The 21,907-nt window shown below is 45.9% G+C and overlaps 2 protein-coding genes across 5 annotated transcripts in view; one reads left to right on the top strand and one right to left on the bottom strand.

Moving 5' to 3' along the window:
* CEBPZ (CCAAT enhancer binding protein zeta) overlaps window positions 1-12,712 on the top strand; it is a 33,495-nt gene extending 20,783 nt beyond the window's left edge. The window contains exons 9-16 of the mRNA XM_006135223.4: window positions 1,571-1,637; window positions 3,533-3,627; window positions 5,276-5,336; window positions 6,426-6,625; window positions 7,688-7,771; window positions 9,168-9,229; window positions 11,492-11,573; window positions 12,443-12,712. Coding sequence (XP_006135285.2) covers window positions 1,571-1,637; window positions 3,533-3,627; window positions 5,276-5,336; window positions 6,426-6,625; window positions 7,688-7,771; window positions 9,168-9,229; window positions 11,492-11,573; window positions 12,443-12,576 — 785 coding nt within the window. The 3' untranslated portion in view covers window positions 12,577-12,712. The remainder of the gene's footprint in view (window positions 1-1,570; window positions 1,638-3,532; window positions 3,628-5,275; window positions 5,337-6,425; window positions 6,626-7,687; window positions 7,772-9,167; window positions 9,230-11,491; window positions 11,574-12,442) is intronic.
* On the bottom strand, window positions 12,117-20,700 carry CEBPZOS (CEBPZ opposite strand). 4 transcript variants are annotated; one of them, XM_075924929.1, is made up of 5 exons: window positions 20,482-20,682; window positions 15,674-15,778; window positions 12,933-12,977; window positions 12,607-12,691; window positions 12,117-12,505 (listed from the first exon to the last, which is right to left on the bottom strand). In XM_075924929.1, the coding sequence occupies exons 1-4, from the start codon at window positions 20,588-20,590 to the stop codon at window positions 12,609-12,611; spliced, it is 342 nt and encodes a 113-aa protein (XP_075781044.1). In that variant the 5' UTR covers window positions 20,591-20,682; the 3' UTR covers window positions 12,117-12,505; window positions 12,607-12,608. The 4 variants fall into 4 exon arrangements, with proteins under 4 accessions (XP_075781044.1, XP_075781046.1, XP_075781045.1 ...); XM_075924931.1 differs by lacking the exon at window positions 20,482-20,682 and adding an exon at window positions 20,235-20,310; XM_075924930.1 differs by lacking the exon at window positions 20,482-20,682 and adding an exon at window positions 19,569-20,180.
* Window positions 20,701-21,907: the final 1,207 nt, after the last annotated feature.

Here is a 21,907-nt window from a genome sequence, read left to right on the forward strand (position 1 = left end):
GGCCATGTGTTGGCTTAAAATGCTGTGACATTTCTCTCTCCCAGAGGGAGCAGGCAGTTAGTTCTCTGTGTGCGATGAAATGAGACATGGCTCTCTGTGTTTTCTTTTGAATGTTTGTGGGGTGGGGGTTGTGTGACACGAGGAAGTGAGGTGCTTGTCACCATTGGTCTTCTTCTTAATCTGGTCACAACCATCTTTTTGCCATCTCTGGTGGAGGGGACTCTAGTGCCCTGTGTGAGTGTACCTTGGGGAAGAGTGAGATTGCAGATACAGTAAAACTCCGATGGTCCGGGACCATCAGGAACCTGGAAGTGCTCCGGGCAGCTGGACCATTGGAGCTGCTCTGACCCCAGCTTTCCCGATTCAGCCGCTGCTAAAACTGACCAGCGGCGGAATCGAGGAAGCCGGGGGCAGAGCAGCTGGAGTGCTGCCAGGTAGGTCCCGTAGCGCTGCCCCTCGGGGCTGTGGGACCAACCCGGCAGCACCCCAGCTGTCCCCGAATCAGCCGCTGCTGAAACTGACCAGCAGCTGACTCCAGGAAGCCCGAGGCAGAGCTGCTCTGCCCCGGCTTCCTGGAGTCAGCCGCTGATCAGTATCTGCAGCGGCTGACTTGGGGACACCTGGAGCAGAGAAGCCGGGGTGCTGCCGGGTTGCTCCAGTAGCGCCGAGGAGCGGTGCTGCCGGACCAACCCGGCAGCACCCCAGCTGCTCTGCCCCAGGCATCCCCAAGAGCAGCTGGGGTCCTGATGGGTTGGTCTCGCCGCACCAAGGGTCGGCGCTACTGGACCAACCTGGCAGCACTCCAGCTGCTCTGCTGCAGGTGTCCCCGATTCAGCTGCTGCTGAAACTGACCAGCAGTGGCTGAATCAGGGACGCCTGGGGCAGAACCGGACTATCGGAAGGGGGGGGGCTATGAGGGGTCTGGGGTGGCATCCCCCCCACACCACCCCAGACCCTTCATAGCCCCCCCTTCCCAATAGTCCAGCATATTTGATAATCCGGCACCCCCTGGGTCTAAAGGTGCCGGATTATCGGAAGTTTACTGTACTTACCCTTCTGTCCCCAAAGTGCTGGGCTTTGGAAGTGGTAGGATGAGTCAGTCCTGCCTGGCCCATGCTGCTTTTTCCCTACCCAACAGATGGTGAAGAGCTTTTGGTCATAGAAGGAGGGTGAAAAGGGTCATTCTTGTGGTGGAAGAAGTACAGAGCCAATAGGGCTGCAAAATCTACCCCAACTCCAAACTTTTTCTTTCTTTATATACATATTAGGTTATTACTAACCCTAACTAACATATAAAATGAGGATCCAGGGGCTAGTTAGCACTAATTGCTTTGAACTGTGGTGGGACGGAATGCTGGCACACAATCTGCCATTTTAAATAGTATATATTTTCAAGTTCTTATTTTAAGAAAATGAGAACAAATCATATTTCAGAAATTTAGTTTGGTAACAGATTTTCTGTGGAGTTTTCATAACAAAACATACATGTTATAGAATGATGTTCAACTTCCTATAAAATCTTGCCCCTTTTGTGCAGCAAAGCAAAGTCAGTTCTGTTATTTTTTTTCAGTCAACAGTAAGGAATTCCTTGCCCAAGATGAAACTAAAATCCCAGTGGATGAAGTGTTTTTCCACAGGTAATGAAATATTTATACATACTCTTAACAATCTTTGTTTCTGAAATATAATTATTTAGAAAAACAATTAGAATTTGTAAATTTGTCCTGATACTTGAGTGATTTATGTAATGAAATGATGGAACTTTCCTTGCTCTGTGTGGAATACTGAAAGTTGTGAAAAATTTTAGAAGGGAGTGAGTGCTGTGATATTATCTGAAAATTTTAAGGAAAACTATTAAAAATTAGCCTGCTCCTATCAATGCTTAGTTGACTTAATAAGCACTGGCTGGTCACGAATAACCTGTGTAGTATAATACCTAGGCACAACAGGTTGATCCCGTTTACAAATGTGTGACTGATAATAACTTGGCTTATTAAAGTGGAACAATTTTTTAAAATCTACCTTGTAGCTGTTTATGGTGTGTGTTTATTTTTTGTTTCTCACCAAATTTTTCTGTTTCATTTGCAAGTTATCATGCTCACAATGCCACTGTTTGAATTACTGGCATTGAATAAGGAATGTCTCAAGAAAAAAGAAAAACTGCATTGGATTTTTTTTTTAATTCATAGAATCTTTTCTAGCGGTCTCAGGTTTTGCAAGCAGTTGTTTTTCCTAATTGGAAATTTGGGCTAAACTTGGCAGAGTGCCTTTATTGATAAATCTCTATTCCAAACTATTCATGTAAATGCAAACTTGCGCAGTTTTCAATGATAATAGCTTTTTGTAGAGGGGATATAGATAGTAAAGAGACACCAACTTAAAAAATAACATTTCCACCTAAAAAGTATTATTTATTGTTATAACACCTATGATTATTATCATTTTAATATGTGTTTGCTTCTTCTGTTTACTTTATGTACCTTTGCACTTTACTTTATGCAGCGTTCAGTGTAGTAAAATTCAGAGTTTCTCCCTGTACCTAATCACTTTTCCTTCTTATTTGTGTGGATTTTTCAAGCTGCAATGAAGGAGAGGAAAATATTTTAAAAAATAGATAAATTAAACTGGCAGAAAAAATTGGGAAAAGAGTATAGTATTTGAAACTACTTTTAAACTCTTCCCCAATAAAATGAAATGCAAGTTGACAATTGTTTATTTAATCACACACATCATATATGTATTGTCCTTGTCATTTAAAAAATATTCACAGTGATCAAAAAAGTTTTTGAAACCTCCTAATCAGGCATTTTTACCTTTTTAAATAAATAAATAAATGAACTACAGGTTGGACCTCCCTGGTCCAGCATCATTGGGACCTGACGAGTCCTGAATGAGAGAATTTGCTGGACATGGGGAAGTCTCCTGCCTCCAGCTCCCAAGCTCATCACCCTGCTGGCAGGCTGCCCCAGCAGGCAAACCTGCTTTGCCTCCCCCCCAACCTGGCTGGGCTGCTTGCCCAGCTGCTGGTTGTAACTCCAAAATCTGTGACTCTCTGGTTCGGATGCTCCTGAAGCAGAGAGCGAAGCCTAAGGGCAGGAGGGCCAGCTGGGTGGGATGTCAGAGTTGGTAGCCTGGCTGGGGACAGTGCGGGACCGGGGCTCTGACCCCTTGGGGGTTGCCACAGGGACTCTGAACCCACACTTCTGGGAGCTGCTGCAGGCCCTCAGCGGGCCCTCCTGCCCTTAAAATCCCGGGCTCTCTGGTCCAGGAGCAACCGTGGTCCTCCCGGACCACAGATGTTGCCAGACTAGAGTGTGCCGCATTTTGGAGGTACAACCTGTATGAATCTTTGAATTGCAATCTGTATTAGAAACCATTAACTGATACTTAAGTGGTAACTGACAGAATTTCTATACAATGTGGGTAATCCATGTTGTGGCTTTGTTAAAATCATGTTGTGGCTTTGTTAAAATCATTGTGCCATAAGACTACATCATTAGTAATGTGCGTGAGAACTTTTTTAATATTTCAGATTTTATAAAAAACTTGAGAGAGAGAAACGAAAACGTCCAGTGGATGAAGAGAGCGTGGAAGATGTAGACGATGAAGAATTTGAAAGAATGCTGGGTAAGGCTGTATTTTTCATAGTCATAAAGCACTTGCAGTGCTTAATCCATCAGGGAACAGACTGTGCCCTCCCTGTGGCCTGCCCCACCAAGACTCTAAGGCAGGCTCTCTTCCTGCTGCAGCCTGAGGCTGTTGAAAATATCTGACAGCTCCCTCTAGGCACTGTGCCTTCCTAGCGGGGAGGGAGACTTCACGTGCTGCCCCTGTCCAAAGGCCAGTCATCACAGCTATCGTGTGGGGGCATGGGCAGTATGCAAAACCTCCCTCCACCCCCCAACCAGGGGTGTGCAATGCAGAGTGGTGCATGGAAGGAGCCTCCAGCCTTTTTGAGCAGCCTGGAATTGTGGAAGGCAGGGAGCCTGCCTCTGGGTCCCTGTTGGGCTGCTAGTCAGGAGCTGCCTAAGGTAAGCGCCTCCTGGCCAGAGCTGCCTTCTGGCACCTCACGCTCCGCAACTCCCTACCCAAGGTCACCACCCAAACTCCCTGCACACACCTCTACCCCACCCCAGGTCACAACTGCCTCCCAGACCTTTCACCCTCCTACACTTCTCCCCCAGGTCAAAATCCACTCTTGCACCCCAATCCCCTGCTCCAGGTCATAAACCCCTCCTTCACCCAAACTCCCGCTCAGCCCCTATACACCACGGGTGGGGAACCTTTTTTGGGTCAGGGGTCACTAACCCACAGAAAAATCAGTTGGGGGCTGCACACAAGTAAGAAAAATAACTCAACCCCCCCCCCCCACTGATGTAGCCTATCACTGAGGAGAAAGATACTCCCCATATACCTCTTCTACACCAGAGCCTGGGAGGGGTTCAGTCTAGTACATTTTGTGTGCTCCAGCCCCATGGTGTGGCAGCAGGGGGCTGGAGCACCAGCACTGGCTCCCCAATGCTGGGTGGGGAGGCCCTGAGCCTTGGTGGCCAGATTCAGTCAAGCTGGGGGTCGCATCCAGCCCCCAGACCTGAGGTTCCTTATCCCTGCTTTCCTCTCTTTCATCCCAATACCCTATCCCACTCTCCCTTCTGCACCCAACTTTCATCCCAGACTGTGCACCCGCTCCATAGAAAAGTGTGGCCCTTGACCACTTACCGAAAACTTGGGGTGCCCCCCCAGGTCAATTATTATTGCCCACCTGTGGTGTATAGTGAGGGCTCTGTAATGTGATCATGCATACCCTGTATTCTGCCTGCCTTGATTTTGAGTGTCAAGATCAGACTCTGAATCATAGGAGACTATTTTCTCATGTGAGGCTGAGGTGGGGGAAGAATTTGTGCATTTCTTTGCACGCTAGCCAAAAAATAAACATGAATTTTAAGCACTTTTTAAACACAAATGTTTTCTTCGGGGCAAAGGAGTTATCTTTCAGAACCTTTCCTATGCTTTTGTTTTTGCATTATGAAATGCCTTGTGAATCAATGTGTCTGTTAAATTTTTTGTAAGCTAATTGAGCAGTTTTCCACAGATGTAAACTCTACTGGGATTCTTCTTTGAGTCAATAAATGTAAACAATGTGTGCTTGAGAAAATGGATGACTTCAAAATAATTATAATAAATTTGCCAAGAGTAGACTAATTAATAACTTTGAAATGTTTCGCTGGGCTTTGTGTTGCAATAACAGAAAATTGTCCATTTTTCCCCCTTTCAGACTCATTTGAAAGTGATGGTTACTTTGATGCTGTTAGCAAGGATGATCTTGATTTTGCTGGGTAAGTTTTTTGATTCTTCTTTCTGTACTCACTTAGTGCCACTCCCAACAGATTATCACTATACATGGATGGACAGAACTTTTTAAAGAAAGTCAATCCTACTCACTATCATTGTGCAGAAGGTGTCACTGTGTTGCTTTTTGTCATCCAATTCCCCTTGGATTGAGTATGCTGATGCTATGGCACATGCAATTTGGCCCAGAAAGCATGAGAATGGGACACTTTTTGTGCCATAGAATGATCCAGCAAGCAAGTCAGTATATTGGTATATTGTCGCTGGTTACGTGGTCAGGAAATCCTAGTGAGTGTAAACATGAATTGGAATGACACATTTACGAAAAGTGGGATTTTGATCCCATAATAGAAGTCCACAGTTTCTAATAACTCACTGGCTCCATCAATGACTGAAAGTGCAACTTTATTTGAAATGTAGTTCTAAAATTGACTAAAGGAATTGAAAATGTAGCTTAAATTTATAGTAAACTTTGCCAAATTTTGATTCAGATCTTGTTTCCTCTGTCTTCTTACATCCTCCTTACCCCATTATCCCCCTCACCCAAAAACAAACAAAAACCCAAACCCAACCCCCCCCCCCAAAAAACAACAACAACCTTTGTAGTGTTTCAGGATGTGTCAGATCCCTTCCTTTATTTCAATAAAGTCCTGTACTAGGTTAAATCCTCATTTCTCAATTAAATAGGGTCTGCTAAGGATTCTGGGGGTGTCATTGAAAGTAGCTCAAAAGTCTCCTGTGGAAAAGGATTTCTGAAAATGAATTGGGCCCATTAGGACATGTAACACTTATGATGACAAGTCTAGCTGTTGCCCTCCTCCCCCCCCAAAAATAGCATTTAATCACAGGCCACTCTTTAGACCTTTCAAAGTAGGGGTGTCTCTAGCAGTATTCCTTGTGTTAAATTCAGTTAGATACATTTTTAGTATTCTGTAAGTGCCTGTTCAACATTGGCTTATTTTTAAAATTCTTTATAATTATATTTAACTTCTTAGTACAGTGCTTTAAAAATGGATGTCATTTGTAGATCTCTAAGGAGGTTGAAAGCATTGAATAATTGGCACTATGTATTTTAGTAATATGAAAAATAAGTCCAAGAGTGGTAAGAAAAGCCAAGGAGATGAGGAAGTCAGTGATGACTTGGAAGATTCTGATGATGAATTCAATGAGATGGACGATGAAGAAGTCTCCCTGGGAAGTATGGATGAAGAGTTTGGAGATGATATTGACAAAGAGGGAGGTGCATTTATGGATGTATCAGATGATAACAGTCTAGGTAAAGTAACAATCAGGATTCAGGATTGAAACATAAAATGACAGCAATATCAATGCTTTAAGACTTGGCTGCATAGACTAGATGTTTATATCCATTAAATTAGAGGCCTGACTTTCCAAGGTGCTGAGCTACCAGTAGTTTCCACTGAAGTCACTCTTTGTTCAAAAGCTCCTATTGAGGGGAGAGAGAGCAGGTACTCATTGCCTCTGAAAATAGCTTGGTGGAATAATTTTTAATTTCAACATGTAAAAATGGGGGGGGGGGGGAAGCTTAAAGTGATCAATATTACCAACTAAAAGACTTACCCAGTGTTGCTTGAGTCTGGGGGCAGTGCAGCTTGCCTGGTGGCTTCTCCCCAGAGCTGGCCTGGGATGGAGGGGGTGGAGGGGAGGGAGGATGCACAAGCCAACCTCCAGTTTCTCCCTGGGACATGTTTCTTGCCAGGGCTGGCCTGGGACAACCAGGGGTTGCATGGCTTGGTTCGCAGCTGCTCCCAGGGGTCAGACCAGGGTGGCAGGGGCTTCATGGTGGCTGGTAGCTCCCCAGGGCTGGAGTGCTTACTGCTCCCCCCATGGTCATTCGTCAGTATAACTGGCTCTATGACATTCCTTCCTTTCTGTTTGATGGGGGGAACCACTTTTCCTGCACGTCGTTGTCCTGGCACAACCAAACCCTGACCTGGCTTTAAGCTATGAGAAGAGGAAGCTGCAAACCAAATTTGTGGGTCCTGAGTCTTACTATATAGGAGTTCTTTAACAAATGGACTCTGATGGCCAGAACACAGAGGCACAAACTCTCTATATTGTAGATATCTTCCATGCTGTGGTGCTAGGCAAAAGAGACATTTAAAGCTGGCATGAAAAACCTGGCATTTCCCAAGATCTGTGAGTTTAAATTAAACATGAGTGTATTTCCATTATGGTTTTAATGTTTAAGGGCAAGCTCAAAGAATAATGGGGCAAATGTCTTAAATGGATGAGCTAGTCATTGCGGTTAGTATGTTTTAAGTATATTGTATATTGTGAAAATTATAGTGACTAATTTGCTTTTCTTTGATAATAGATGTAAACAACAAAAATCAGGCCAAATCTGCCAGTAAAAAGGGCAAGAGAAAAAAAAATATTGATTTTGCTGGATCATTTGAAGGTAAGAAAATATTTGCATTTAAAGTTTGAGAGAATACCAATATACACCAGTGGAGATTGGGAGAGTGGTAGAGTGTTTTCTGGTGTAGCATGTTAGCAAATTGATCTTTTGCCTACGAAAACATGAGTTCAAATTCCATTTTAATGAAAATTAGTTTCTCACCCATACATCCATTGCAAATCCAGTCAGTCTGGTACAACTGAATAGTATTGAATTGATTTAGCAGATTGCATTGTATCTGCATACATGCAGCACAAGTTTGTCTTATTGGCCTCCCTATATAGTAGTCTGGATTTGTTTAGAAAAGGTAAATCCATGAATGCCTCACATTTTTCTAGAGCTGTGGCATGCTGCTGGTAATGAAAACAAAACTAATTACAAATGCAAACTCACTCAAATTTGATATATATTGAGTTTGATTTGGAAATTGAGTGGGTGAATTCAACAGGTATGGTGGCTTTTTTCCTCACTTCCTTTAAAAAATAGCAAGTTCCTACAGCATCAAATAGCTGTGTGCTGTTGCATTTTATCTAATAATCAGACTGATGCTTGTGTGACTGACCCAGGGCAGCTGGTACAATAGTTTGGTGGCGGGTAGATATACCAGGAACCACTCCAGCCAATTAAGGCCTGATAGGTTACTTTAAAAAATTTCCCCTCAGGTAAGTGTGTGTGTGTGTGGGGGGGGGGGGGGGGGGGGGCAGGAGGAAGTGTGTTGCTGAGAGCTAAGAACTGAGAAAGGAAAGTATATTTAAGCTGAAGTAGGAAAGATTCATCCAGGTACCATGGAGAAGGTACTAGAGGAGCTTTTGGGGAGGTGGCCTAGGGAAAAGGCTGCTGTATTGGGACTAGAGGAAAAACCCCATCAGTTGCCACAACATAGGGTTGCTGGGCTGGAACCTGTAGTAGTGGGCTGGCCTGGGATCCCCCCAAACCTCTCCACAACATTAACAAGTCTGCTTCTGGAAAGGGAGATCAGGATTACAGAGGGGTTTTACTCCAGTACTTCAATGTAGCTTACTGAGTCACTCATCATTGGCTGTGACCTTGACCTCTTAAAAAAAGGTAAAGGGCAGGGTGGAGGGTCACATGAGCCTCTGAGGCATACAATAATGGCAGCAGAAGGCTGTTTGATGGTCCAAACACTGGGCATTTTTCCTGAGAGGTTGCATTGGAGTGTGGATGCTTTCATGGTTTTGTTGCCAAAAGGCAGTTCTTGGCGATAAAACCTGGCAGTGCAGACAAGGCCTTAAATGTTTTTTAGGAGCTAATAGAAATCAGATACTTTGGGACAACATTATTGAAGGATACATTTTGTGTGGAGGTGGTGGTGGTAGTAGCTGGAATAGTATAGAATTAGTTTGATTATAATTTTCACTAATGTTTCTATTTGAAGTCTCAAAGCAGCAAAAGAAAAGAAAACTCAAAGATGCCAGTATACTTACTGCTGCAGAAGAGGTAAGTGGTTAGTATATAATTTAAAAAAAAAGCTTTATTTGGCGTAGACAGGGCTCGACAAATTCTGGAAAACCCTACTCGCCAGACAAAAAAGGGACTCGCCACCCTCCCCCCCAAAAAAGTGTTTTTTTTAATAGCATAAATTCTTAATAAGATTAAGAACAGTTATTAGTAATAAGTTATTAATAAATATCACCCAAGTTATTAATAAGTATCTTAGGGTGTGTCTAGACTACAGAGTTGTCGACAAAAGTGGACTTTTGTCAACAAAACTATACCTGCGTCTACACTACCACTGAGTTCTGTCTACATAACATTGACAGAACTCAGCAGTTTTGTCGACGCTGGTAAACCTCATTTTACGAGGCATAACACCTTCTGTCGACAGAGTTTGTCGACAGAAGGGGTTATTGCATGTAAACTGTCCTTTGCGTCTACACTACCATGTCGACAAAGCAGCTTGCTTTGTCGACAGAACTGAATGTAGTGTAGACGCTCTCTGTCGACAGAAGTTTTGTTGACAAAAGCCTGTAGTCTAGACGTACCCTTATAAACCTCTACCTTTTCCCTCTGCTGCCATGTCTCCTCCCTTTCTCCATCAGCTCTCCTGGTGCCTGCTGCCCCCCAACCCCTCACCCTCCCCTGCTGTCCTGACTCCTGCCTTTGTCACTGCCCTCAGCCTTGGAGTCCTGCTCCCCTCCACCAGCCCTTCTCTCCCCCCTGTGCCCACTCCTCCAGTAGCCCTCCTCTGATCTGATCCTCATCCCCTCTACACACCTGCTCTGCCTCTCTCTTCTGGTGATGGTCCCTCTCCTGCAGGTGTCTGGCCTTCTGCTTCACCCCTAGAATCCCCTGGCACCTGCCCCCTCCTGGTGCCTCCCCCTTCCCTCACTGCCCCTACCCCCTTTGCTCTCTTTTTCCCTCATGCTCATCCCTTCACCACCCTCTTACTCCGTTCCCCTCATGTCCCTGTGCCCTCACACGACTTGCTCCATCCCTGCCTTCCTCATGCCCACCCCTTCTTTCTAGCCTTCTCCCAACACCTCCCCCTCCTCCCTCTAGCCACCAAAGCCCTTACCCTCTCCTCTCCCAGCATCACCCTGTCCCCCCTCCCACTGACACCTCCCCTCCTGCCCTTTACCTCATTGTCTGCACTTGGCCCCCTGGCATTTGTCTCTCCTGCACCCCTGCCCCTTGGTGTCTTCCCCTTTCTTCTTCTTCTCCTGACCCCCTCCCCTCCCCTCAGCACAAGCCCCTTCCCCATATTTTTCCCCTCATCTCCACAGTCCAGCCCCTTCCCCTCCCCCAGGGCCAGCTCTAGTTTTTTTGCTGCCCCAAGCAAAACATCCTCCCCCCCTTTTTTTGGTTGTCTTTTATACATTTGCATTTTGCAATGGGTTTTTTTTTGTTTTCCATATTTGTCCTGGCATTTTCGCCCTATAAATAGCAAATAGCATTTTCATTTTTTTTTTCCATAAAGGCAAAGGCGCTTCAAGTGAACTCCCCCTTTCACTCCCTGCTGGGTCATAGCAGCCCCTCCCTATGGACAAGCACCCCTCATTCCCGACCCACAGGGGAAACAGGGTACAGGGAGCACAGAGCCAGAGGGGTACATGGGTGGCACGGGGAATGGGAGGCACAGAGCCAGAGGGACGCGAGGTGCGATGAAGGCACGGGGAATGGGATGTGGGGAACAGGGAGGGGCAGAGGGATCGGGGTCTAGGGGCAGTGGAGGGAATGGGCAGCACAGAGCTGGGGGGCAGGGATCGGAGGGGAGCAGGGTGCAAGGGCGGTGCAGAGCCAGGGAGAGCAGGGGGTCCGCGGTACAGGGGAGGAGTTTGGAATGGGTGGCGTGGGACGGGTGCAGTGAGCTGGGTGGTCGGCCAGGAGTGATCTCTCACCGGTGAGGGGGTTGGGGCCTGGCTGCACTGCAGCCAGCTCCTGGGGCCATGCAGCCAGAGCTGAGCTGATGTGGCCCTTTAAAATCAGCGGGGCCATGTCATGCCAGTGTCCTGCTACCAGCTACCATCCCACCTCTGGCTCCGCCTCCTCACACCAGAGCTGCACACAGGCAGCCCGGCGCTGGGAATCACTGCGCTTCACTCCTCCGCCTGGCCAGCGGATTGGATGGGGCCGTGCGGGCTTTGGCCAGCCTGTCACAACCACCCACCGGGCCAGTCTGCCCCTGCACTCACCAGTTGAGTGCATTTGTCGAGCCCTGTGCATAGGTATCTTTCCATAAACAAAATTAATTTTTTACAGTTTGGCTCTCTTCTGGATGAAAATGTTGGGTCCAAGTTTGACAACATTGGTCTGAATGCAATGGCTAACAAAGATAATGCAAGTAAGTGCAGTTAGTTTCTATTAATCTACACCCTTTCTGTACTGAAACACCTATGCACAATCTTTTTGATGAAGAAAACACTTAAAACTGCATACCCCATTTAAAAGGGAAGCTAACTTAAATTCATGAAAAGATAAGAGCTTGCTTCAGTATTTTTTTTTTGTATTGTACATCATGTACTTAAACTCTACTTAAGGACTCTTGCCCTAGTCCAATTTACTTCTATTGTCTCAGGCACAGCACTTGCAAGAATTTTGCAAAATGTGCTGTTTGATTTGCATCATTAAATTCGAAATTATGTGATCAAGGAGTTAGATTCTAACCCCACTGGGAATTTAAGCTGGTATAAAAGCTAAAGTACTAGATCCCTGGTGGGAAATTATGATGCAACTTTTGTTTAGCTAAACATACCACTATCCAGCTTCGGTATATATCGAACAAAAACAGTCTCCTTCCCCTCCCTACACCCCCACATAAATTAAATCTGTACAATTCCACTTAGGTTTTGTCTATTTGATTGGAAAAAAAGATATTTGACCTGTGTTGTATTGAGTACAATTAAAGTTTTAATTGTTTGCATCATTTCTCTTGTCTAAAATTGATGGCTTCCATCCTGAATGTTGAGTATTTATACAACATAGGATACAGGAAAGTAATTCTAAGCATCAGGCCCAAAAGGTTTCAGGTATAAGCTATACATAATGAAAAAAAATGTATTTGATGTAAAAAATCCAATAGTTCAAACTTCGATATTTTATGAATTTGGAGATTATATGTTAGTCTTATTTATTCAAGTCTAAACAATGTTCAAAGGATACATCAATAATCCACCACTACTTATGTCATCTTCCTCCTCCTTTCCATTGTAGGTGTCAAACAGCTCAAGTGGGAAATAGAGCGTGACAATTGGCTTCACAACAGAGATGTAAAAACTATTATCAAGAAGAAAAAACAGTTCAAACACAAAGGCCTGAAACATAAAAGCAAAAAGTCAAGAAAATGAATCATTGTTTTATACAGCTTTTGTTCTTACTTCTAATTTTTGCTGCTTAGCCATTTCAATTGGTCTTTCTCCCTTATTCCATGAATTCCAGCCCATTCATTGCTTTTATAATAAACTGTGAAAATATAAAAGAAAAGGCATCAGTGTCATCTGTTCTTCTTATGTGAATTTCTTGGGTTAGTTTTATTGGATTTGTATTCATCCAACTGAGCAGGAAAAAAAAATCACTAGAATTCTCTAGCTAAAAGGCACGTTTTACAATGTCTTTCTGGAAAAAATATTTAGCAGCAATGCAAAACGAGATCACGTCTTTGACAGTGAATGAAAGTGTTTTCATTTAGTTGGCAACAACTTACGTTCCAGAACAGATGGAAATCTCATGTTCATTTTATGCCTGAAATCTGATGATAAAAAAAGAAAAGTTACAACTATTTAAAAAACAAAAAACCCACACCACAAGCCCCCCAGTTGCATTTGTGTGTTCTAAAGACCGCTTTTAGTCTTTAGTTACAGATAACATTAAGCACTGAAATATAAATACTTTGCAGTGTTTATTAAGCAACATATTTGAGCTTTTATTTACAATGTGAGACAATGAGCTTATCCCCACCCCCAGTATAAATGTGCATGAAAAGCTTGGTGCGACCTCCCTGAACACCTCTCATCTAGGTCTTAAACCTTCTTCCTTTTGCAAAAGAAATTCTCCTTCCTAAAAACTCAGATGGTTGTGGAATCTAAAGGTTTTAACAGAAAGGTTTAGCAAAGGGGTTTGCCCTAAGTTAATTATAAGTTCAGTCACTGAGCAGTTCTTAATCTTTTTGACACCAGGGAACTGGCCTGCTGCCTTCCTAAACGGTGTCAGGAAGATGTTGGAGACTGACATCAGGCCACAAATTGGTCATTAAGAAACATTATCTTTGAGGGTTCAGCTACAGCTCTTAACCAGACAACTTCCCTTATTTGGCTGCAGATTAATGTTATCCGTTGCATCCTGGAAACAAAATAGTTTCTTCATCCTTTGTGCAAACCTAAATTTGAGCCCATGTTATCCTTCCACACTGCACACACCTAAAACTTTGTACCTAATTTTGATTACATCAGCCCCAGACTCCTCTCATAACCTGGTATGGTGATTCTCTGGATAGTCCCTCCTTTTCAAAGCTCTTTAGTTCTACACAACTCCATTCAGTTCTGATCTACATCAGACAGAGTGGAAATGCTGTTCAGATGGAATAGAACAAATGTATCTTTGCATTTTGATGTATCCTGAAGCTGTCATAAGTCAAATCTCTAGATAAAATCAAAATTCTCACTTGCTGTGGAATGCGCTCAGATACTAGTGATGAGGGAATAGTACAAAACTTAAAAGTTCTCCTGGGAGAGCCTTAGCTGATAAGTGAAGCTGCTAAATACTCTAGGTCTAAGAGTTCATTTGATATTAAGTGGGCTTTGTCCTGGGCAACGTGAGGTTTGTAATTTAGTTTTACATATTTTGCTTTATAGGCTACTGGAAAAAATTCTGCACCACTGCATATGCGCGCACAAGTCCATGTCCCCCACAGATTTCTATACTTCCCATCAGAGAAGCTGCAAGAGGTGTGTTATATGCCTCTCTTCAGCAGCGCAGATACGGTGTTTCTGGTGTTTACAGCAGCCAGTAGAGGGTGAAATCACAGGGGAGGAGGAGAGTGGTAGGGGGAGCATCCTGGACCATAGCTCCTACCCTGTGGGAAGGATGAAACTTCTTTTTCCGATGCATGGAACAGCTGGATCTTTGACTCACTTTTCTAAACCTCCCCTACCTGCTCTCGACTTCACTAACCCCTCCATGCACAGCTGAGGAACAAATTATAAGGAGCTGTCCTCACCCTGTACCCAGACCTGCCCTGCTGAGCTTCACCCTCCCCCATATTCACACTGCCAAGTCCCACCACTTGCATCTGGAGAACTTCTCCATGCAGATCCCTGTTCCACTGAGTCCCCTGGATTTGAACCCCAACCCCATTGAGTTTTACTACTCAGGCACCCCATGCTGAGTCCCCCACATCCACATTGCTGCCCCCCCCCCAAGCTGTGGCCCATCCACTTTCACCTGGACCCATTGGCACCCAGAAAGCTCTCATATGCTTTTGTGCAGCCAGATCTCCCCCTAACCCAGACCTCCCATTCAGTTCCCCACACAATCCTCTCAATCTACACTTGGATCCTGCTAGGTTGAGCCTGCCTGCCCGCCCACATTGGATATTCCTGGTGTTGAAGGGCAGGCCTGGCCCTTGCACTCTGTCAAGGTCCTCACTGCCAAGTGTGAGTGAGGGGGCAGAAGTGAGAAGAGACACTACAAAGTTATCGACTAGAGATGTTAATGGGTAACGGTACCTAGGGAGCACATCCTCCCACCCACAGAAGGCTGTTGCAGCCCCAGGGGGCCCGGGAGCACCAGTTAATTAACTAAACAGGATTTTACATCTGTATCTCCTACTTCAGTGCAACCACATCTGTGTGCTCCCCTTATGCCATGCTGGAATCTCCAGTGGACAAAATCTGTAGAGCCCTGCGCAAACACAAAATTGGTCTCCATAGCCGCTACAATCATTTGCGGATATCTGCACCAACAGATAACACCAGTGGATATAAAGCAGTATCTGCAAGTTTGCAGAGTTCTAGATACAAAATCTGTATCTGCAAAAATGAGCCATATATATCCACAGGGTTTTAATATTTGCAGTATTTTAATACTGAGTGCATAATTTTTTTCCAGAAGAATTCTCTCAGGAATGATCTAATAGATGTACATTTTTTTTTCCACCAATACAATCTCTCAGCAACAAACCCTTAGAGGACTTTTTCCTAGTTGAAACCTTGTCCCTGTCTTTAGGGAAAGATATTTTGGAGAGGTCTCTTTCCTTCTCCCATATTACATGCAGTGTTTTTCTTCACAGCTATTCTGTTTACAGAAAGAGGCAGGACAAAAACAAACAACAAAAAAACACCAAGAAAAAAAATGAGAAACCATTAAGAACAGAAGTTTCAATTTTTTAATTTGGGGAATAAAAACATTGGTACTCAGCAGCAGTAATTTCTAAAACCAGTTGATTACCTTGATTTTTGTCCATTCTATAATATAGAAAATATGCTCCCAAAAGCCCAACCATTTCAAAAAGTAAAACTCCTTTGAAGATCTTTACTCTAAGAGGTTTCATGCCTTAAAAAAAAAAAAAAAAAAAAAGATTTGGATAAACATATTTTACTATAAAGATACTAATGTTTTCATTCTTGAACTAAAACTAAAGATATATTAAATTTCTACTTAAAAAATTAAACATCTTGGCTGTGGCTTGGCATCTGCTTTTGCGGAAAAACTTGCCAGCTGTCTACACTGGCTGCTTGAATTTCCGCAAGAACACTGACGATCTCGTGTAAGATCGTCAGTGTTCTTGCGGAAATACTGTGCTGCTTCCGTTCAGGCAAAAGCCCTCTTGTGCAAATCATTGAAGGGAAAGGACTGGGCAGGGATCGTAGAATTGAGGACGTAAATGCGTGGTTGCGCAGGTGGTGTCGCAGAGAGGGCTTTGGTTTCTTCGACCATGGGACTCTGTTCTGGGCACAAGGATTGTTAGGAAGAGATGGGATCCACCTAACTGAAGAGAGGAAGGAGCATATTCGTGGGAAGGCTTGCAAATCTAGTAAGGAGGGCTTTAAACTAGGTTCGTCGGGGGACGGTGACCAAAACCCTGAGGGGAGAGGGAAAGTCAGATACCGGGAAGAAGTGCAGAGAGGAAGAAGCACCCCTGTCTCGAATGGAGAAGATAGGGCAATCAACTGGTTACATGAAGTGTTTGTACACTAATGCGAGAAGCCTGGGCAACAAACAGGAAGAACTGGAGGCACTGGCCCAGTCCAAGAAATATGACTTAATTGGGATAACAGAGGCTTGGTGGGATGACTCACATGACTGGAGCGCTCTCATGGAAGGGTATAGACTGTTCAGGAAGAACAGGCAGGGGAGAAAAGGAGTTGTGCTATATGTAAGAGAGCACTATGATTGCTCTGAACTCCAGTATAAAGAGGGAGAAAAACCTGTTGAGAGTCTATGGGTTAAGTTTAAAGGAGCAAACAACAGCAGTGATGTTGTGGTTGGTGTCTGCTACAGGCCACTGAATCAGGTGGATGAGGTAGATGAGGTTTTCTTTGGACAACTGAGCAAAGCTGCCAGATCGCAGGCCCTGGTTCTCGTGGGGGACTTTAATCACCCTGACATCTGTTGGGAAACCAATACTGTAGTACACAGGCAATCCAAGAAGTTTTTGGAGAATGTTGGGGATAACTTCTTGACAAGTGCTGAAGGATCTGACCAGGGGCTGTGCGCAGCTTGACCTTCTGATCACAAACAGGGAGGAACTAATAGGGGAAGTAGAGGTGGGTGACAACCTGGGAAGCAGTGATCATGAAATGGTAGATTTCAGGATCCTGACCAAAGGAAGGAAAGAGAGTAGTAAAATACACACGTTGGACTTCAGAAAAGCAGATTTTGACTCCCTCAGAGATCTAATGGGCAGAATCTCATGGGATGCTAACATGAAGGGGAAAGGAGTCCAGGACAGCTGGCAGTATTTTAAAGAAGCCTTATTGAAGGCACAGAAAGAAACCATCCTGACGCGTAGCAAGAGAGGCAAACATGGCAGGAGACTGGATTGGCTTACAGGGGAAATCCTTGGTGAACTTAAGCACAAAAAGGAAGCTTACAAAAAGTGGAAACTTGGACAAATGACCAGGGAGGAGTTTAAAGGTATAGCTCGAGAATGCCGGGGGGTTATCAGGAAGGCGAAAGCGCAAATGGAATTGCGACTGGTTAAGGATGTGAAGGATAACAAGAAAGGTTTCTACAGGCATGTTAACAAGAAGAAGGTGATCAGAGAGGGTGTGCGGCCCCTAATGGATGAAGGAGGTACCCTAGTGACAGATGATGTGGGGAAAGCTGAAGTACTCAATGCTTTCTTTCCCTCTGTATTCACGGACAAGGTCAGCTCCTGGACTTCTGCGCTAAGTGATGCAAGATGGGATGAAGATGGACAGCCCGTGGTGGGTAAAGAACAGGTTAGGAACTATTTAGAAAAGCTAAACGTACATAAATCCATGGGTCCGGACTTAGTGCATCCGAGGGTACTGAGGGAGTTGGCAAATTTCAAAGATAATAGCCAAAGGCTCCTCCAATGACAAGTCGTGGAGATCAGGAGAAATCCCGGATGATTGGAAAAAGGCAAATGTAGTGCCCATCTTCAAAAAAGGGAAGAAGGACGATCCAGGGAACTATAGGCCAGTCAGTCTTACCTCGGTTCCTGGAAAAATCATGGAAGGGATCCTTAAGGAATCCATTTTGAGGCACTTGGATGAGAGGAAAGTGATTAGGAATAGTCAGCATGGATTCACAAAGGGCAAGTTGTGCCTGACCAATCTGATTAGCTTCTATGATGAAGTAACTGGCTCGGTGGACATGGGGAAGTCAGTGGATGTGATATACCTTGACTTTAGCAAGGCTTTTGATACGGTCTCCCGCAATATTCTTGCGAGCAAGTTAAGGGAATGTGGATTGGATAAATGGACGGTAAGATGGATAGAAAGATGGCTAGAAGGCCAGGCCCAGCGGGTAGTGATCAATGGCTCGATGTCAGGATGGCGGTCGGTTTCTAGCGGAGTGCCCCAAGGTTCGGTTCTAGGACCGGTTTTGTTCAATATCTTTATTAATGATCTGGATGAGGGGATGGATTGCACCCTCAGCAAGTTTGGGGATGACACTAAGCTGGGGGGAGAGATAGGGTCCAGAGTGACTTAGACAAATTGGAGGATTGGGCCACAAGAAATCTGATGAGGTTCAACAAGGACAAGTGTAGAGTTCTGCACTTGGGACGGAAGAATCCCAAGCATAGTTACAAGCTGGGGACCAACCAGTTAAGTAGTAGTTCTGCAGAAAAGGACCTGGGGGTTACAGTGGATGAGAAGCTGGATGAGTCAACAGTGTGCCCTTGTAGCCAAGAAGGCTAATGGCATATTAGGTTGCATTAAGAGGAGCATTGCCAGCAGATCCACAGATGTCATTATTCCCCTTTATTCGGCATTGGTGAGGCCACATCTGGAGTATTGTGTCCAGTTCTGGGGCCCCCACTACAAAAAGGATGTGGACGCATTGGAGAGGGTCCAGTGGAGGGCAACCAAAATGATTAGGGGGCTGGAGCATATGACCTATGAGGAGAGGCTGAGGGACTTGGGTCTGTTTAGTCTGGAGAAGCGAAGAGTGAGGGGGGATTTGATAGCAGCCTTCAACTTCCTGCAGGGAGGTTCCAAAGAGGATGGAGAGAGGCTGTTCTCAGTAGTGACAGATGGCAGAACAGGGAGCAATGGTCTCAAGTTGTGGTGGGAGAGGTCCAGGTTGGATATTAGGAAAAACTATTTCACTAGGAGGGTAGTGAAGCACTGGAATGGGTTACCTAGGGAAGTAGTGGAGTCTCCATCCCTAGAGGTGTTTAAGTCCCGGCTTGACAAATCTCTGGCCGGGTTGCTTTAGATGGGATTGGTCCTGCCACCAGGCTATTGGGGCCTCCAGCTGCTGATGGTGATGCCACCCCTAACATCTGCAACATTCAGCTCTGAAAACTTTTGCATCCAGGGTTGCCTATGGCCTGGTGCCTTTTGCCCTCCTCCCCCGCCAGCTCCAGCCCCCAACTAGCTCCCACTGAACCAATGCAGCTGGCCCCTACACAGCCAGAGAACTGAAGAAGAGAACAGGGCTATGCCCAGTCAGTACAGGCTCACACTGTGGCCAAGTCTGGCTGGCTTAAGAATCCAGCATGCTAGGCCCTCGTCTACACTATGAGATGAGGTCAAATCTATTATGGTTGATTTTTGGTCACCCAATTTTGCCAAGTCAAAGATCTGTGTCCTCACTGAGGGGGGGAGGAGGGGGGGCAGAACTCAATATAATTCTAAGTAGTGCATACCCATTAGGAAGACTGCTGTCAACTTTGAGAGTGATGCACTGTGGGCAGCTATTCCATAGTGCCTGTGCCACTTTGCGTTCTGGAACATGCTGAAACCAACATTGTGCAGTAGGGATGTCAATGTGTCGTCAACTACACGATTAACCAATAAGCCTAGGCTTATCAGTTAACTTAGTTGACTGAACACACTCTTCCCCCCTCCGCTGCCTCTGTAGCAGAGGCAGCAAGGGGACGGGAGAGCAGGAGTTGGTGCTAAACTGGATTTAAGTAGGCTCCCCACAAGCACGGATCTGCCTGTGTCTCCCCCCTTTCCAAGCTGAGGACCAGGCTGAAACCAACACACCCGGGGAGCTGGCTTTCAAGCAAGCTCCCTGTGCTTGCCAGCTCTGTGGACCTGCCTGCCTTCCTACAGAGGCAGTGAGGACTTGGTGCTGGGGGGTAGCCAGCCTAAAAGCTAGTTCCCCCTAGCACCAGCCTCACGGTGCCACTTGTTCCCCCCCTTCTGCAGTGAGGGGAAGCTGCTGTGGTCGGCAGTAGCAGCCCCTGTCTGTAGGTTGTGTGTGTGTCTGAGCTCCCCCTGGACACAGGCTGCTGCCACAGACCAGCCTCTGGACACGGAGCTTGGACTCCTCCCAGGCAACGGCTCCTCCCCCTCCTTGCTGCTACCTCTGCATCAGATGCAACGAAGCAGGGAGCTGGCACGTGACTGGCCATGGGCGCGACGGGGGCCACATGGAATTTTCCCCCCGCCCCCTCGCCCCAGCGACCCGGAAGCAGAAGCCAGAGGCCACTTCCGCATCATAACCCGAAAGCCCGTTGCGGCCACCCCCCGCCCCTTCCCCGGACAGGAGGCCGCGAAACGTCAGCGCGCGCCCTTTCCCCTCCCCCGGCGGCTCGGGGCACGAACACCGACCTTCTGTCCTGAACCGGGACTGGGAACGTGGGACGCAGGCCGCGGCGCATGCGCAGTCTGCTTTTCCGGTTCTCGACGTGTGCGCGTAAGGAGCCGCCCGTCGGCGCATGCGTACAACCGTCCTCCACCCATGACCTGTCTTCCCCTCCCTTCTGTACGCGCAGCTAGGCACCCCGCTCCCAGCACAGCGCCCCCTGTCGGGCCGGGATCCGCCTGCGGCTGCCCCCCTTCTCCGCGCTCCCCGAGCGGCCCCTTCAGGCCGCGCCGCCCCTCTCCGCAGCCTACGTCAAACATTCTGGCCACGCCCCCTACACGTGCTGAAGACCCCGCCCCTGATCCAGCAGCCCACCCCTCCTCTGCCAGCAGCACGTGCCAAAACACAGGGCACCCCTGCCCCCAGCCTGGAACCCTGCCTGCCCCCAGCATGTGCCAGCCACTCGGCCCCTGTGCTGGGACCCTAGCTCGCAACATGGACCAAACACTCTGGCCCTGCCCTGAGAGCCTACCCCCAACGTGCCCCAAACAATCTGTCCCCATTCGGTGAACCTGCCCAAATACCCCATCCCAGCCCCTGAGCTGGGACTCTGACTGCCACCCGTCCACCATGTCCCAGAACTGTCAAACAGGCTGGACATGGCCATGGTCTCGTCTCCCATCAGAAGGAGAAAATTGCCATTGTCTGTTGTTCTCTGGTGGGTTTGGCGGTGTCTCTACTGAGTCTGCCATTTGTGATATCCGCCTGACCTTTCCTGCCTCTCGTTGTTAGGGATAGGGCTCACAGCATCTAGTTTCCACAAAATTTGTCAGTAGTTCAGTTCAAATGATTGCAACTCTATGTGCTGAAGATAGTAATTGTCTATGTAAATCACACATTGCTGCTAGAAACCTCATCTTTCAACAGAGTTTGCAAATAAGAGCCTAACTCTAAGCGTGTGAGTAGTTCCACTGGAGTGAGTGAGGCATAAAATTAAGAATATGCTTATAATGCTTAGATACAGATTGCTACTGCTTGAACTAATGGAAAAGTCCCGGAGGTACTACTAGAAAGTCCCCTATACTCTATCTGAGTCAACTGCTAAAGGGAAATTTGATTATGTACATAACTCTAGTACATTACAAAGGGATCTAAATCTTTTCTGGGGCACAACAGGGAATAAAAGCCTTGCTAAATGTAAGCTTTCAGCTTTTTATTTTCTCTTTAGCATAAAATAGAGACAATACTTGCTAGTGCAGGCACTGGGATTTCAAACTATGATGATATTTTAAACACTATTTTAAAGCTATGATGTCAGTATTGCTTTCCTGAAATTAATTTGATTCTAATTCTTTTTGCTTTATGCTTTTTATTTTATTGTCTCCTATTATTTGTTACCCATAGTTTTTCTGTTTCTTCTAAATCCGTGATACAGGGCTGAAAAGCTTTCTT

This window comes from Pelodiscus sinensis, chromosome 3 (genome assembly GCF_049634645.1).
Source record: "Pelodiscus sinensis isolate JC-2024 chromosome 3, ASM4963464v1, whole genome shotgun sequence".
Taxonomy (NCBI): Eukaryota; Metazoa; Chordata; order Testudines; family Trionychidae; genus Pelodiscus; species Pelodiscus sinensis.

Coding starts and splice junctions, on each gene's coding strand:
- CEBPZOS (XM_025190823.2), bottom strand. CDS start 20,590: ATGCGCCGACGGGCGGCTCCTTACGCGCACACGTCGAGAACCGGAAAA. Junction 15,779..20,481: donor GTCCCGGTTCAGGACAGAAG/GTCGGTGTTCGT, acceptor TTTTTTTTTAAG/GCATGAAACCTCTTAGAGTA. Junction 12,978..15,673: donor TAGAATGGACAAAAATCAAG/GTAATCAACTGG, acceptor TTTTATCATCAG/ATTTCAGGCATAAAATGAAC.